Source organism: Nelumbo lutea, chromosome 1 (assembly GCF_056320005.1).
Source record: "Nelumbo lutea isolate HS-2025 chromosome 1, American lotus-T2T, whole genome shotgun sequence".
NCBI lineage: Eukaryota > Viridiplantae > Streptophyta > Magnoliopsida > Proteales > Nelumbonaceae > Nelumbo > Nelumbo lutea.
Genome location: NC_142684.1, coordinates 109,069,018 through 109,084,967, shown reverse-complemented (window position 1 = coordinate 109,084,967; position 15,950 = coordinate 109,069,018). Strand labels below are relative to the sequence as shown.

General features: G+C 39.4%; 1 protein-coding gene across 4 annotated transcripts in view; it reads right to left on the bottom strand.

Annotated features, from left to right (window-relative positions):
- The window catches only part of LOC148876717 (ATP synthase subunit B), a 32,630-nt gene that overhangs the window by 8,270 nt on the left and 8,410 nt on the right, over window positions 1-15,950 (bottom strand). For 2 of the 4 annotated variants that reach the window (XM_088965464.1, XM_088965449.1), the window contains exons 4-8: window positions 14,104-14,249; window positions 9,700-9,801; window positions 9,294-9,386; window positions 9,104-9,213; window positions 8,917-8,998 (exon numbers count right to left, since the gene is read on the bottom strand). In XM_088965464.1, coding sequence (XP_088821590.1) covers window positions 8,917-8,998; window positions 9,104-9,213; window positions 9,294-9,386; window positions 9,700-9,801; window positions 14,104-14,249 — 533 coding nt within the window. The remainder of the gene's footprint in view (window positions 1-8,916; window positions 8,999-9,103; window positions 9,214-9,293; window positions 9,387-9,699; window positions 9,802-14,103; window positions 14,250-15,950) is intronic. The other 2 variants (XM_088965458.1, XM_088965472.1) reach the window with 1 other exon arrangement.

Genomic DNA, 15,950 nt, shown 5'->3' with positions numbered 1-15,950 from the left:
CATCCCTTCCATGGGTGGGTACAGATATTTCTTGTTATTTGTTGATGATCATACCCAATTTTCTTGGGTTTATCTCATGCGTTCATGAGATGAGGTTCCTACCCTGATCCAAAACTTTCACCAAATGATCCTAACCCAATTTGATGCCAAGATCAACGTTCTTAGATCCGATAACATTGGCATCTTACCTTCTTAATCATGGGGTTATACACCAGATCTCTTGCCCTCATACACTTCAGCAAAATGGAGTTGTAGAAATGAAGAATAGGCATATCTTGGAGGTGGCTAGAAGTCTTATGTTTACCTCCAATGTCCCTATTCGCTTCTGGGGTAATGCTGTATATCTTATTAATAGGGTTCCTTCCTGGGTCCTTGATATGAGATCTCCATTTTCCCTTCTATACCCAAGTGAGGAATTGTTTTCTATTCCCCTTAAAACATTCGGTTGTACCTGCTTTGTTCAGCTTCTCGGACCCCATCACTCCAAGTTCGAACCCAAGGCCTCCAAATGCATTTTCCTTGGTTATGCACAAACTCAAAAGGGTTATTGTTGCTATGATCCTGTCTCAGGGAGGAAGTTTGTCTCCATGGATGTCACTTTCTTTGAGGAGACACCCTATTATCCTCGGGTTTCTCCTCAGGGGGAGAGCAGTGAGAGTGGGGGTTTGAGTCCTTTTCTTCAGGGGGAGAGCAGTGAGAGTGGGGCAGTTCCTTTACCTATTCCATTGGGCGATGAGAGATGCAATGGTGAGGGTGGTCAGAGGGATCAAGAGTTGAGGGTCTATCACAGGCAATGCAGGCAGGTTGATCCCGGCCATCAGCAGTCCAAGCTAGCTCCAATCTCATCTGCAGCTCCAAGTCCAATTATTACAGTCCCAGGGCCCACAAAGACTTCCTCTATTGTTGCCATTTCACCTCTTGCAGATGACCTTGACCTTCCGATTGCAATCCGTAAAGGGAAGCGACATTATACCACATCTACAACCCACTGTATTTCCCAGTTTTTATCCTATGACCGCCTATCTCCTACCTACAGGTCCTACCTTAGTTCCATTGCCAATGTCCCTATTCCAAGAACAGTGCAAGAAGCCCTATCCGTCCCGGAATGGAAAGATGCAATGCAGGTTGAGATGGATGACCTATTGAAAAATAACACCTGGGAGCTAGTTGATCTACCCAAAGGAAAGAAACCAGTTGGCTGTAGATGAGTATTTACCGTGAAGCACAATGTAGATGGATCCATTGAGAGGTAATAAAGCTCGGTTAGTTGCAAAAGAGTTCACCCAGACTTATGGTATAGATTACTTGGAGACCTTTGCCTCGACAGCCAAGATGACCACCATTCGAGTCCTATTATCCCTTGCAACAAGTCACACTTGGCCTTTATACCAAATGAACATAAAAAATGCTTTTCTGAATGGAGACCTGCAGGAAGAGGTTTACATGCGTTTGCCTCCTTTGGATTCTATGATGCAGAAACAGGTAAGAAGGTCTGCTGGTTCAACAAGGCTTTGTATGGTTTGAAGCAGTCACCTAGGGCTTGGTTCGATAGATTTTGAATACCCTTGTGAAGTTCGGTTACGTACAGGCCCAGTCAGATCATACTTTATTCATCAAGAGGGTAGAGTCCTCCTTGACACTACTTGCAGTATATGTTGATGATATTGTGGTGACAGGGAATGATAGCCATGAGGTTGAGTCCCTTAAAAAGCTCCTTCATCAAGAATTTGAGGTGAAAGACCTTGGTGTACTTCGGTATTTTTTGGGTATTGAGGTTGCTAGATCCAAACAGGGGATCTTTATCTCTTAGAGGAAATATGTCCTACACTTGTTGGCAGAAACTGGAAAGTTAGGTGTCAAGCCTACGGATACACCCATTGAACAGAACCACAGGATTAGTGCAGAGAGTGGAGAGCCTCTTGAAGACAAGGTTATGTTCCAGCGATTGGTAGGAAAGCTCCTATATCTCTGCCTCACTCGGCCATATATTACTTATGTTGTTAGTGTTGTCAGCTAGTACATGCATTCTCCTAGAACTACACATCTTCTTGCGGCAGAAAGGATATTAGCATACTTGAAGAGATGCCCGGGTAGGGGTATACTGTTCAAGAACAATAACCACATGAAGGTGGAGGTCTATACGGATGCCGATTGGGCTAGGAGTGTTGATGACAGAAGGTCTACCTCAGGATATTGTGCTCTTGTGGGAGGTAATCTGGTCTCTTGGAGAAGTAAGAAACAAAGTGTTGTCTCCCGATCTAGTGCTGAAGTAGAATACAGGTCAATGGCTAACGGAGTGGCTGAAATCCTATGGCTGAGATCTCTACTTGAAGAGTTGGGTATTGAGTATGAGAAGCCCCTGATGTTGTATTGCGATAATCAAGCAGCTATTAATATAACACATAATCTAGTGCAGCATGACAAAACCAAACACATTGAAGTTGACCGACATTTTGTACGAGAGAGGGCCTCATCTCAAGAAGTATGCCTCCCTTACATCACATCTAGCATGCAACTAGCAGATATCCTCACTAAAGTCGTATCAAGAAAGAAGCTAGAGGCGGATCTATCCAAGTTGGGGATGATAAACATTTATTCCCAACTTGAGGGGGAGTGTAGAAAACACTGATGTGGGCCTCACAGTTGTGGTCCCACTCTGTCCATAGGGTAGAATGTGCCCTAGTCATCCTAGGGTTAGCTGATGGTCAATCTGTTATTCCAGTTGTTATTTATATTTCCACTTGTTATTTATATTTCAGTTTTATATTGTTTTATGTGTTATGTAAACACCAAGGGCAGATTTGTCCTTTCATGTAACTAGCATAACCTATAAATACTAAATAGAAGTGGCGGCAGCAGAATATTCAGATTTTGTCCTTCCTTTCAATTCTTATGTTCTACTACTCTCTCTACTCTTTCTCCTCTCTCCTCTATACCCTTTTCTCCTTTTTCGAACCTGAAATCTATTAGGGTTCAAGACTAATAGCAGTCTTGAACATCTACTATAATATTACAGATCAGCAACCTCAACATAAGTATAAAGACAGAAATACCCCTACACTAACACTCCCCCTCAATCTGGTGAGTATATATCGTATAATCCCAGCTTGTTACATGTATAGTCCACTCTTCCCCGACTCAACCCTTTTGTGAATAAGTCTGCCCACTGGTTTCCTGTGTTAACGTATGCAGTGTCTATCACTCCATTCAGCACTTTCTCTCTCACAAAGTGACACCTGATTGTCACAATAGAGCTTCATTGGAGTATTAATGTTGTATCCTATCTCCTGTAGAAGGTTCCTTAGTCACATTAATTCACAAGTAGTATGTGCCATATCTTTATATTTTTCCTTTGCACTGCTTCTTGCCACGACTGTCTACTTCTTACTTTTCCATGTCACCAGATTACCCCCTAGAAAAGTGCAATAACCTGTGGTAGACCGCTTATCAGACATAGAACTAGCCCAGTCAGCATCAATATACCCTTCTATTTCAAGTTTTCCACCACTTTTGTATATCAAACCACGACTAGGGGCCCCTTTTAAATACCTCACAATTCTTAGGACCGCATTCCAATGAGGAACCAGAGGTTTCTGCATGAACTAACTTACCACACTAACTGTAAATGAAATATCTGGCCGAGTAATGGTTAGGTAGTTCAGTTTACCTACAAGTCGTCGGTATCTGCCAGGGTCTTCAAACACTTCACCCATATCACTGCTCAACCTAGTATTTGTTTCTATAGGTGTTTCAATTGGTTTAGCAACTAACAAACTTGTTTCTTCCAGCAAATCAAGCACATATTTTCTCTGACACAAATTAATACCGTACTTAGATCTTGCTACTTCTATCCCCAAGAAATATTTCAATTTACCAAGGTCCTTTGTTTGAAAATGTTCCTGTAGAAAAGTCTTCAACCTATCAATGCCCATTTTATCATTCCCGGTAATAACAATATCATCTACATACACCACCAATAGTATTTTTCCTGCCGGAGAGTCATGACTGAAGACGAAATGATCAACTTGGCACTGTTTCATACCAAACTTCTTTACCACCTCACTGAACCTACCAAACCATGCTCGAGGAGACTGTTTAAGCCCATATATAGCCTTCTTTAGTCTGCATACCTTACCATCCTCTCCCTGAGCAACATACCCTGGTAGTTGCTCCATGTAGACCTCATCGAGTAAATCACTATGCAAAAAGGCATTCTTGATATCAAGCTGATATAGGGGCCAATCATATATAGCTGCAAGAGAGATCACAACACGAACCGACCCTATCTTAGCAACTGGGGAGAAGGTCTCTGTGTAGTCAATACCATAGGTTTGGGAGTACCCTTTTGCAACCAATTGAGCTTTCAGGTGCTCAATACTACCATTAGGCAAATTCTTAACAGTATAAACCCACTTACAATCGACAGCCTGCTTCCCAGGAGGAAGAGCGGTGAGGTCCCAAGTATGATTATGAAGTAGAGCTGAGAGCTCTTCTTCCATTGCACGGCACCACCCTAGAGAGGCAAGGATTTCCTGGACATCCATAGGAACAATAACTGAGGATAACAAAGAGATAAAATGGCGATGGGAGGCGGAAAGGTGAGTGAGTGAAACAGGATTAGAAATAGGATGAAGGGTGCAAGTGCGTTTACCTTTCCGCAAGGCAATGGGAATATCAAGATCAGATACTAGGTTAGGGGCTGGTGTGGAGACAATTGCCGGATCTGTCGACGGTGATGGAGCTAGAGGAGTAGCAGCTGGTACACGTGGGCGATGTGTATACACTTGACGGATAGGTGGGCGTTCAACAGGTGGTGGCACTGAAGGCAAGGACTTGGTCACGGCTGGAACAAGGGGAACAGAATCGGCAACTGGAAGTGGAAGAGGGGCAGGTGATGAGGAAGAAGCATCATCGAACTCCAAGAAAAGCAGAGTAGACTCAAAGAAGGTAACATCAGCACACACAAAGGAACGTCGAGAACTAGGATGGTAACACTTATACCCTTTCTGGGTCCAAGAATATCCAAGGAAGATGCACTTAAGGGATCATGCATCTAACTTGTCATTCCCGGGGCCCAGATTATGGACGAAGCAGACACTCCAAAAGAGGAAACGGAGACAAGGTGGGAAACAAGGTAGTAAATAGGGAATGACCATCAAGGATAGACGTGGGCATCCGATTAATCAAGAAGCAAGAAGTAAGCACCGCATCACTCCAAAAGGGTTTGGGAACATTCATGTGATGCATGAGGGATTGTGCTGTTTCCAAGAGATGACGATTCTTTCTCTCAGCCACCCCATTTTGTTGTGGGGTGTAGGTATACATGAGGTTTGATGTATAATGCCATGTTGGTTCAAGTATTCTTGAAATGCTGAAGATAAATATTCACTGCCATTATCAGAACGAAAAATTTTAATGTGAACACCAAATTGATTGCGAATCTCAGCATAAAATTTCTGGAAGATGGTAAACAATTCATTTCTTTCTTTCATTAAATAGAGCCACGTCATCCTTGAAAAATCATCAACAAGAATGACAAAATATCTATATCCATTGTATGGCATCACTTTATAAGGACCCCAAACATCTGAGTGAATCAAAGTAAAAGGACTCGACACACGGTTATCAACCCTAGAACTAAAGGGAACACAATGGTGTTTCCCAAACTGACACGACTCACAATCTAAAACAGAAAGTTGACTCAACGAAGGAACCAAAGATTTCAAAACTTTTAGTGAAGGATGACCAAATCGACAATGCCACTGGAGAGGAGAGAGAGATGACTGGAGAGCTGTTGATGTTCTTTCACCACCATCAAGATAATACAATCCACTAGCTTCATGCCCTCCACCAATCTTCATCCCCATCTTGAGATCCTGAAAAACACACATAGAAGGGTAAAAGGTAATGGAACAATTAAGTGACTTTGTCAGTTTATTAACAGACATAGGTTAAACGGAAATTTAGGGACATACAAAACTGAGGATAAGAATACAAGGTCCAGGTCAACATTACCAACACCACAAATGGAGGATGTGGAACCATTAGCAAGGATAACAGATTGTGATGTTGAGCAATGAGAGAGGGAAGAAAACACACCTGGAGTTCCAATCATGTGATCGGAGGCCCCAGAGTCAATAATCCAGGGATTGGGTGTGGATGCCAAACAAGCCATACCTGAGTGTGCGAAAGTAGTTGTGTTCTGATGAGATGTGGATTGGACAAACCTCTCATACTCATCACGGGGAACACTCACCATCTCCTTCCCGGGACCATCTGTGGATGTAGGAGGCATCTGATCAGTTGAACGATTCTCCTGTCTGAAACTAAAACTAGTGTCACTAGTCATGGCATGATTGGCCCAGGTTGAGGATGGACCATGCAAGTCATAGCAATAATTAATGGTATGTCCATCTATACCACAATGAGTACACTTTCTCGGACCCGAGCCACGTCCTCTACCACAGGCTCCCCCTGAATCTCTACCTCCAGTACGACCACCACCACTGTTATATGTAGGTCCACCACCACCACTCCGGCCATTTACCGGACCACTGCTACCACCATAGCCAAACTAAGCTCCTCGAGCTCCACCTCTAACACCACGACCCCTTGACATTGCAAAGGCTGATCTATCTGAGATATTAGAGTTCTCAGTAGATCCAATAGAAGTCCTCCAAAGTCGAACGAACACCTCTTCTAAAGAAAGGAGAGTTGACCCTCCTAGTATCTGAGCCCGTACTGGTTCATACTCAGATTTCAGCCCCACCAAAAATCGAGTCAGTCAAGATGTTCTCTATGTTGTTGCTGAATTTTGACATCAGAAGTAAGGGGGTGATAAGCATTCAACTCATTACGGATGTTTCTCATACTAGCATAGTATTCCTCAAGACTTTGATTGCCCTATTGCAGATTAAAGTATTCCTGATACAGCCGATATACTCTAGTTGTATTGTCTTGACCATAATACAACTTCTCAACATGGTCCACACATCTTTGGCAGTGTCGAGAAACATGAAATTTACGCTAATCTTGGGTTCCATACTATTCCATAACCACGTGATAATCTGTGCATCCTCTTGTTCCCAGTCTTCATACTCATGAGAATCAGTGGAGGGTTTCTCCTCCTTTATGTGTTTCACCTTCTTTGGCTTCAGAAAAACTTCTACATATTTAGCCCAAGATACATAATTCTCTCCATTCAGTTTAATGGAGGTCATTTGAACATTCAGGTAGTCAACAAGTATCACCACATTAGATTTGCTATCACTGTTATCTCCCATTGCTGAATTCTGTTATCACTGAATTCAACACACTGCACACTACTTGATCACACTGATTTCAGCACTTGTTATTGTTGAAGGTTGCACTCTTTACACCACAAACCCTACCCTACGACTACCTGAAATCTCACCACTATATGGGCACCACTCCTCCTTCAAATTACACAAAAATATAGCATAAACCCTAGCACACTACAGTCTGAAATCCCATCATACGATCTGAAACATACTTCCTATTTAATTCATAACAGAAAATATGCATAAAAATCTCTTACCTCGTCACTTGAAAGACAAACCACACGAGAAGAAAATCAGTCCACACAAGACACCCACTGCACCACACGAATCAGCCCTCTTCTCTTCATCGATTAGGGGAGGGCTTCTTAGAAACCACAACAACCAATCACACAAGACACAACTGGAGGCATAGAAACCTCCAAGGGAAGAGGGCGACCACTCCTTTTCAGCCCTTTCCCTTATCTCCAATCGATGGCAAAGAAATCAAGGGAAAACCCTAGATTGAGTGCACAGAGAACAAAAATCTGGGCAGATCCGAGTTGCTTAGTTGTGCTCTAATACCATGTTATAATTCGGCTTGCCTTTGAATTCTGTTAGTCTGATAACAGCCAAGAAGAAAGAGGAAAAAAGGAGGAGGAAAGAGAGAGAGAAAGGAGGAGAAAAGGAGAGAAGAAAAGTCTGGTTCGAATTAGGGAAAAGTGCCTCTCCCATTCGGCCAGACATGTTTTTATATTATTAGTGTAATGGAAAAGACACATGTGCCCTTATTTAAGTGAGGGACACTAGTTCTAATATAATATTACAGATCAGCAAACTCAACATAAGTATAAAGACAGAAATACCCCTACACTAACACTTACTCCTAAAAGGTTGCAAGATAAGAGCAGGATCAGTTTCAAAAGGAATTGGAAAGAGATGGTGAATATGATCAATTTTCTGTCACTTTTGCATCTCTTTATTTCTTTTTTTTTTCTTTTGATGATGCTTTCTCATCTTCTTTATACACGAATACATTAAAATATTCAATATCTATGCAATGATAAAAACTCCAAGATGACAAGCATGAAAACTTGGATTTCAGTCTGAGAGCAGCCACTTTATGAGTTGGGGGTTAAGTTCCATATCCAGTTAAGGCCAACCAAGACCCCAGATTACCAGGACCAGTATTGACTAATGACCTTTTATTACCATATATTCATGAAATATTTTTCATTATAAATTAAAAAAAAAAAAACACTTACATCTCATACTGAATCAATGAATTGAAATTTTCTGCAAACCAACACCATATTGTTTGAGATGTGGCTACTTGAATTCAGTACTCTAAATGCACAATCAACAAATCGGAAGCAGGAGAGCAGCACATTTAACTGACATTTTGTCTGAAAATAAAATGCAGATAAGTTGGGTATTAAGTTTGTGTAATTCCAGCCTGTAGAAATTACATAGATTCTCTGTTTTCTAGTATAGATCCTCTGTGCACACATACAACGCCAAGGAGTTTTCTTCTAAACAAGAAAAAGGAAGAAAATAGAAAACAAACATGTTTATTTCAATAACTTCATCAAGCAATCTTAGCAGTAAAATAAATGAAAATACAAGAAGACACAGGTACCTCCTCGCTGCCTAGAAGTGCATGACAGAGCTTCCTCTCCAGTGCCCAATACTCTTTTCCACAATTGAGCTCTGCTCTTATCCTGAAACCTTCAGGTAAAACAAAAATAACATTGTCATATCTTCAAATGTTTCAAAAGAATGCATCTTTCCTGCCAAAGAGGGATGTGGGCATTAAAACAAAAGACCTCTCTGTCAAAAGTCCATGCTGTTCAATTAGAAGAACAAGGGGTCTGAATGGATCAATTATAAAATTTTCCAGCAAGCTATTTGTGATCCCCTGCTTCCTTTCCTGCATCTTAGAAATGGTAGAGCTAACATTCAGTTAGAGAAAAAATATATTATAACATATACTTGTGGAGCTTTCAGTGTTACTACCTTGTAAATATTACTAAGGTGTTTGGGTCCTCCTTCCATATCTACAAGTCCCTCTGGAGAAGAATGCAAAATTTTCTCATTAAAACTGTCAAGCTGTATCAAGAAAAAGACGAGACAAGTAAGAAATAGAAGATACTAAAATAAAATAAAATAAAATAAAGCCTGGACACTGGTAACTCAGGCCAGATTTCTTGAAGATTACACCCTTCTCTTTTATCGACTTTGCACATTGCAGTATCAAATATGAAAAATGCATAGCATTTAAACCATGTGTATTTCACATGGCTCAAACATCATAAGTTGCAAGATTAAAGCTCTAGGACCACTACACAACTTCAGGCTATAAAAGTTATTTAGTGACTAACAAGAAGTGATTGCTGACTATTACAAGTTTAGATCCTCTTACCTGATAAATATAGCTTTCCGTAAACGAAAGGACAGGAAGGTATCTGAATATTGATCTTGGTCTGCTCACATCCATTTCATGAAACATAAAATAAGACCTGCACTGCTAATTGGTCATGCAGTAATTAAATTACTGAAGCAACATTAAAGCTTTTCCAACCAAGATAAGAAATACAACCATATCCTGTTATTATATCCAAAATTTTGCTTACAAGAGACAAAAAAGGAATCACATATAAAACCTCTAGAAAAAATTGCTTGTACAGAGTACACGGAAATAACAAAAGCATAAATGATGAATGAAGCTATCTGTATTGAGGAAGACTCCATAGAACAAGGTTTACAACACCTAGGGGTCAAATGGATTGGATCATGATCTGATCCAAATTCGAACCTGATCCTATTTTGTCAGATACGGATATCCTCCTGTCGGGTTTTCAGATTGGATCATATTGAACAATAGGATCTGAATAAAAATTGGATTGGATTCAGTTCACCCCCTATCCAGTCCGAAAGAATGCAATATGTTATTTATTTATATATAAATATGTTTATATTGCATTTTTGTAAATTATTATATTATTTTTCCTTTTGTAAAAAGACATGTATATATATGATGAAAATAGTTGAAAAAGATACAAGTATTTTTTTTGTTTTTCTTTATACAAACTATTATGTTTTTTTCCTTACAATAATTTATTAATTTTTTCAGAAATTAAATCAGATTAGATAAGATTCAGATATCTGACATCCTTAATGGATTCAGATTCAAATCAACATTTGTGAGACCAATTGATCTTCAGATCGGATCAGATATACCCCGGTTTAAATCTGATCCGATCCGTTTGCATCCCTAACAACACTGGGTAATTGGGATATAGTCACCATTCCAAGGAATCCCAGACATTTGGCTGCAGTTGTCATATCGATGCTTTTTCGTCAAAAGAAAAGGTTCTCAGGTTGTAGCTCAATTTTATTAGATGTTTAACAATAATTCTTATTTACTTCACTTATTGTCAAAATATTGTTTTGGAATTTGGGGTCATTGGTCAAAATATTGTTTGGAGCCATTGAAACATAGATTAACTCATAACAAATAACTCAGATGGAATTTTGAGCATTTTGCATCATATTGAAATTATGATTTGTTGATAATACATAACTGATCAAATCATTGGAATTTGCGTTCAATGCAGCAATCAAGCCACTCACCAACACATCCATGGGACATGTAGCAAATTATGAGAAAATGGATTGTTACTTCAATTTTGCAAGATGATTAATAATACATTCAATCTTATTTACCAAAAAATAATAATTATACATTCAATCTTGTAATGCAAGATCCAAGCCACACCTAAGTGAAAGAAACAAATTTTTTTTGAAATATTCATGAATGATGCAAATCAAGTACAATCTGATATAGGACAAAAGAGTATTGTCAATGGGGTAAGACAATGACTAGTAATTTTGGCTTCTCTGGTCAAAGACTACTTAGTTCTCAAGCATTGCCTAGTTGAGCATAAAAGGATATTTTCTAAATTTAAGATAATGATGCAATCATACAAGCTAATATAGACTACAAAAATGCAATAAAGAAATTATATAGAACATTTACTTTACAGTCTTTATTTTGCAAACATAAAAAGAAAGTGCTGGATGGGATACAGTTTGAGTCCCTTTCAGCGGAGGAAGCTAGAGACTTGGAGAAGCCCTTTTCAGAGGAAGAAGTGTTGGAGGTGGTAAAAGGGTTGGAGGGTGATAAGGCCCCGGGGCCTGATGGTTTCACACTCTTATTCTATAAGAAGTGCTGGGGTATCATGGAACAAGATGTAATGGAGGTGATTAAGGAATTCCATGAAAGAGGTGCTCTCGAAAGAAGTCTTAATCACACTTTCATCACCCTAATTCCAAAGAAGAAAGGTGCAGTAAAGTTAAATGATTTCAGACCAATCAGCCTCTTAAGCAGTGTCTACAAGATATTAACTAAGCTCTTGGCTAATGGGATGGCATAAGTGATTTCAAGCTTGATTGCTGAAACCCAAGGTGCTTTCGTGGGGGAAAGACTAATAGTTGATGGAGTCCTCATAGCAAATGAATTAATAGATTCAAGGAAGAAAAGTGGTTGTGTGGGACTGTTATGTAAAGTAGACATGGAGAAGGCATGACCATTTAAATTGAAATTTCCTTGATTATATGTTGAGAAGGATGAATTTTGGAGTAAAATGGAGAAATTGGATAAAAGTATGTCTTTCTTCTTCCTCATTTTCGGTTCTCATAAATGGAACCTCATTTGGGCATTTTGGAAGCACTAGGGGTCTTCAACAGGGAGATCCCCTCTCCCCTCTCTTATTTACATGTGTAACAGAAGCCCTCTTCAGAATGGTAGAGAGAGCAAGGGAGGGAGGATTGCTGGAAGGCTTCCATGTAGGGAATGGGGAAGTAGAGGTTCCTCTTCTGAAATTTGCAGATGACACACTCTTTTTCTGTGATGCATCTTGGGAACAATTTTGGAATGTTAAGGCAATCTTAAGATGGTTCGACAGGTGGTTTCAGGCTTACACATCAACATCCAAAAGAGTGAGATATTGGCAGTTGGGGAAGTGGCAAACCTGGATTCTTGGGCGGATGATTGAGGATGTAAAGTGGGTATAAACTCCCTTCAAAATACCTGGGTACGCCTTTGGGTGAAAGCTGTAAATCTAAAACCATTTGGGAACCTATTATTGAGAAAGGTTGATAGGAAACTGGCCTCTTGGAAATCCAAGTACTTGTCAAAAGGGGGGAAAGTCACCTTAATTAAGAGTGCCTAATCTTCCCTCCCTGTCTACTATTTGTCTTTATTTTAATTCCAGCTAAATGGGCTGCAGATATAGAAAAAAGGACGAGAGGTTTCCCGTGGAGGGGTTGGAAGGAGGACTCTAAGTGTCATTTGGTAAACTGGAAGAGACTCTGCTCACCCAGGGAACAAGGAGGTTTAGGGATAAGATCATTGAAAGATGTCAACTCAGCCTTGCTAGGGAAATGGCTGTGGAGATTCAACGAGCACTCTGACAATTAATCCTCAGTTCTTGAAGGGCATTAAATATGGAGTGGGAAATGGTCACAGGGCGCTGTTTTGGAAGGATTACTGGTGCAGTGAGGGCCCTCTATCGACCTTATTTACTAATCTGTTTGAGATAGCTGTAAATAAGGATGCTTCCGTGGCTGACTATATAGAGAGGCGAAATGGTTTTGTTACATGCTGTTCAGGAGGAACTTGAATGACTGGGAAGTGGAGTCTCTAGTCGACCTGTTGCAGATTTTGTATGATGGCCAAGGTCCTGGGTTCAGGGGAGGACAAAAGGAAATGGTTGTTTGAGAAGTCAGGCTTTTTTTCATTAAAGGCCTTTTTTAGACCTCTCACTTTCCGAGCAACAGGATCTAGATCAAGCCTGTTCCTTCAAAACTAGCTTTTTTTGTTTGGTCTGCGTGCTAGATAAGATTTTAGCCAAGGAGAATTTATCTAGAAGAGTTTCAGAAGTGACAGATCTGGAATGCACATTCTGTAATGGAAATGTGTAAAGTACTAGTCATTTATTACTGCACTGTGACTTCACTTACTGGCTTTGGACAAGACTGCTAGAGACTTTTGGGGTTAATATGTTTCCCAAATGATGTGAAGGGCTTCCTAGAGGCTTGGTTCCTAGGAGGCCTCAGCAAGGCTGGAAAAGTAGCATGGAGTATCCTCCCCGCTGCTGTTTTCTGGGTAGTATGGGGTAATAGAAATTTGAGAATTTTTGAAGGAAGAAATCAAAATTAGAGGTGCTCAACAGGATTATGGGGATGGTGTTTTCATGGCTGACAAACCATCCACTCTTTAAAAACAGTCAAACTTGTTCTTTTTTTGAGCCTGATTTCCTTTTTGTAAGAAGATCATAGTTTTTTTGTTGGGTTGTTTTCAGAGGCTGGCTTTTCTGAGTTTTTCTGTCTATTTCTGCTGTACAGTCTCTCATTGTACAGGGCCCTTTTGTATTCTGCCCTTTTGTTATTAATGAAATACTTCACCTTACAAATCAAAAAAAATAAAATAAAATAAAAAGAAAGTCTGGATGGGCATCTGGTCTGGCCTCTTTGTTTGTGGCAACTTAACATCAACACATAATTGATTGGAAGAAAACATAAAAGAACCCTTCCTTTGTTGTTCTCTTAGTTTATGTTCTATTTTTTGTTTTATGTGATACTACAAATGTTTAGGGTCAGTCACATCTCTTTTTTGTTTTTTCTTATCTATCTAGAGTTCTTCTAGGTCTTATCCCCTCCCTGGGCAGCTGGGCTGTAGATGGTTGTACTATTTCTTCCCTCTTGTCAAACTTCACACATAATTAACAAAAACATCACTACTATAAGACAAGGAATAGCTCACAAAATCTTCAAGGGTAGAATTTGCTCGCTCAATTGCATCTAGCCCAACCATGGCAATCTCTTCAGTGTTGGCCCTCAGTGAACCAAGATCAATCTTGTTATCAAGGCAAAGTTGTGAAGGCTGCTGTGCACAGTTCTGTTCATAACCTGCAATGCATGTAAAGCTTAATTCCTTCTTATAGAACTTGTCCTCAAGAATTTTCTAGCAAGGAATATCTCAGAATTCAGTCCCAAGATACATGGAAACCTAGGGAACATTTATTCTGTTAAATTGGAAACATCTCTAATGCTGAAGGAAAGGAGCAAGTTGGAAATCCAAATTGGAAATCCTAATGCTGAAGAATTCATATGATATTTCAAGATTTGTGAGGATATTATAGACACCAATGACAGATTTAGTTTGTTAGATTCCTCAGTGGAAACAGCAAGAGTTCTGAACAAGAAAATCTGGATAACCCACCGGTACAAAACAATAATGCCTTTACTACATTCAGCTACTGCTACAAAATGTTAAGCATAATAGCACACCTCCATACTATATTTTTATGACAAATATTTAGTTTGTTAGATTCCTCCATGGAAACAACAAGATTTTTGAACAAGAAAATCCAGATAGCCCACCATTACAAAACAATAATGCCTTTACTGCATGCAGCTACTGCCACAAAATGTTAAGCATAATAGAAGAACGCCACACTGTATTTTTATGACAAATATAGACACTAATGACATATTTAGTCTGTTAGATTCCTCCATGGAAACAGCAAGAGTTCTGAACAAGAAAAACCAGAAAACCCACCATTACAAATATCTTTACTGCATGCAGCTTACTGCTACAAAATGTTAAGCACAACAGCACAACTCTGTACTATACTTTTATGGCAAATTTCAGTTTTTCTGTTGAAATGAATGACAAAAAGGAACAAATTGCAAGATGTCTATATCAGTGTTTCCAGAGACATTTGAGGTGTGAACCTCAAAACACACCTCAAGGAGGGGAATAGCTGAAGTTCCCTGTGCCCAAGGTGCAAGTATGAAGTCCAACATGTTCAATTGCTCATGAAGCATGAAGGAGACATGAATGAGATGAGGCTTAATCCTCACGTGAGATCCAGACCCTCTTCACACTTCAAGTCCAAGGCATGGGCTTCATGAACATTTCGAATATTCTTGTCAAACAATGTATATCAAATTCAAAATAAAATGTTGAAATTCAGTTTATTTTTCTTTCATTCCTAGTCCAATAGTATTAGTGTAATTTAGCACCACTAACACAGTAAAACTCAAAGAAAAAAGAACACTCAATATATTTCATTTAATTATTCATCTACTAAAACAGACACACTTTTGAGGTTTTTTTTTTTTTTTTTGAGGCAGACACCTTTTCAACAACTCAAGTCTGAGGCCTAAGCTTCATGAACATGTCAAATATTCTTATGAAAATTTTAAAAAATCAAAACAAAATGTTGAAATTTAGCTGTAAGCAATTCACAGATCTTAATTCCAGCAGGATTAGTGTACCTAGTTGGCCCAATAAAACATAAAAGGTCTAGAATAAAATAAGAGAACAACTTATGTATTCCATATTGTTCTAATGGTTAATTAACTATGCAAGTGTGCTGTGAACAATAGAGAGCAGCTGTGAACAATAGAGAGCAGAAGAGATCAAAGGGAAAGAATGACAGTTTTGCCCTTATGAAGTTTGGACAGAACATAAACAAATATAAACATAAAGGAAAGGACATTAATACCCCTAACTTCATTTTATTTAACTCATGATTACTCATTTATTAATATTATCCTGTTCATGATGGTACACCTCACATGTTATTCGAGTGAAATGCCTTG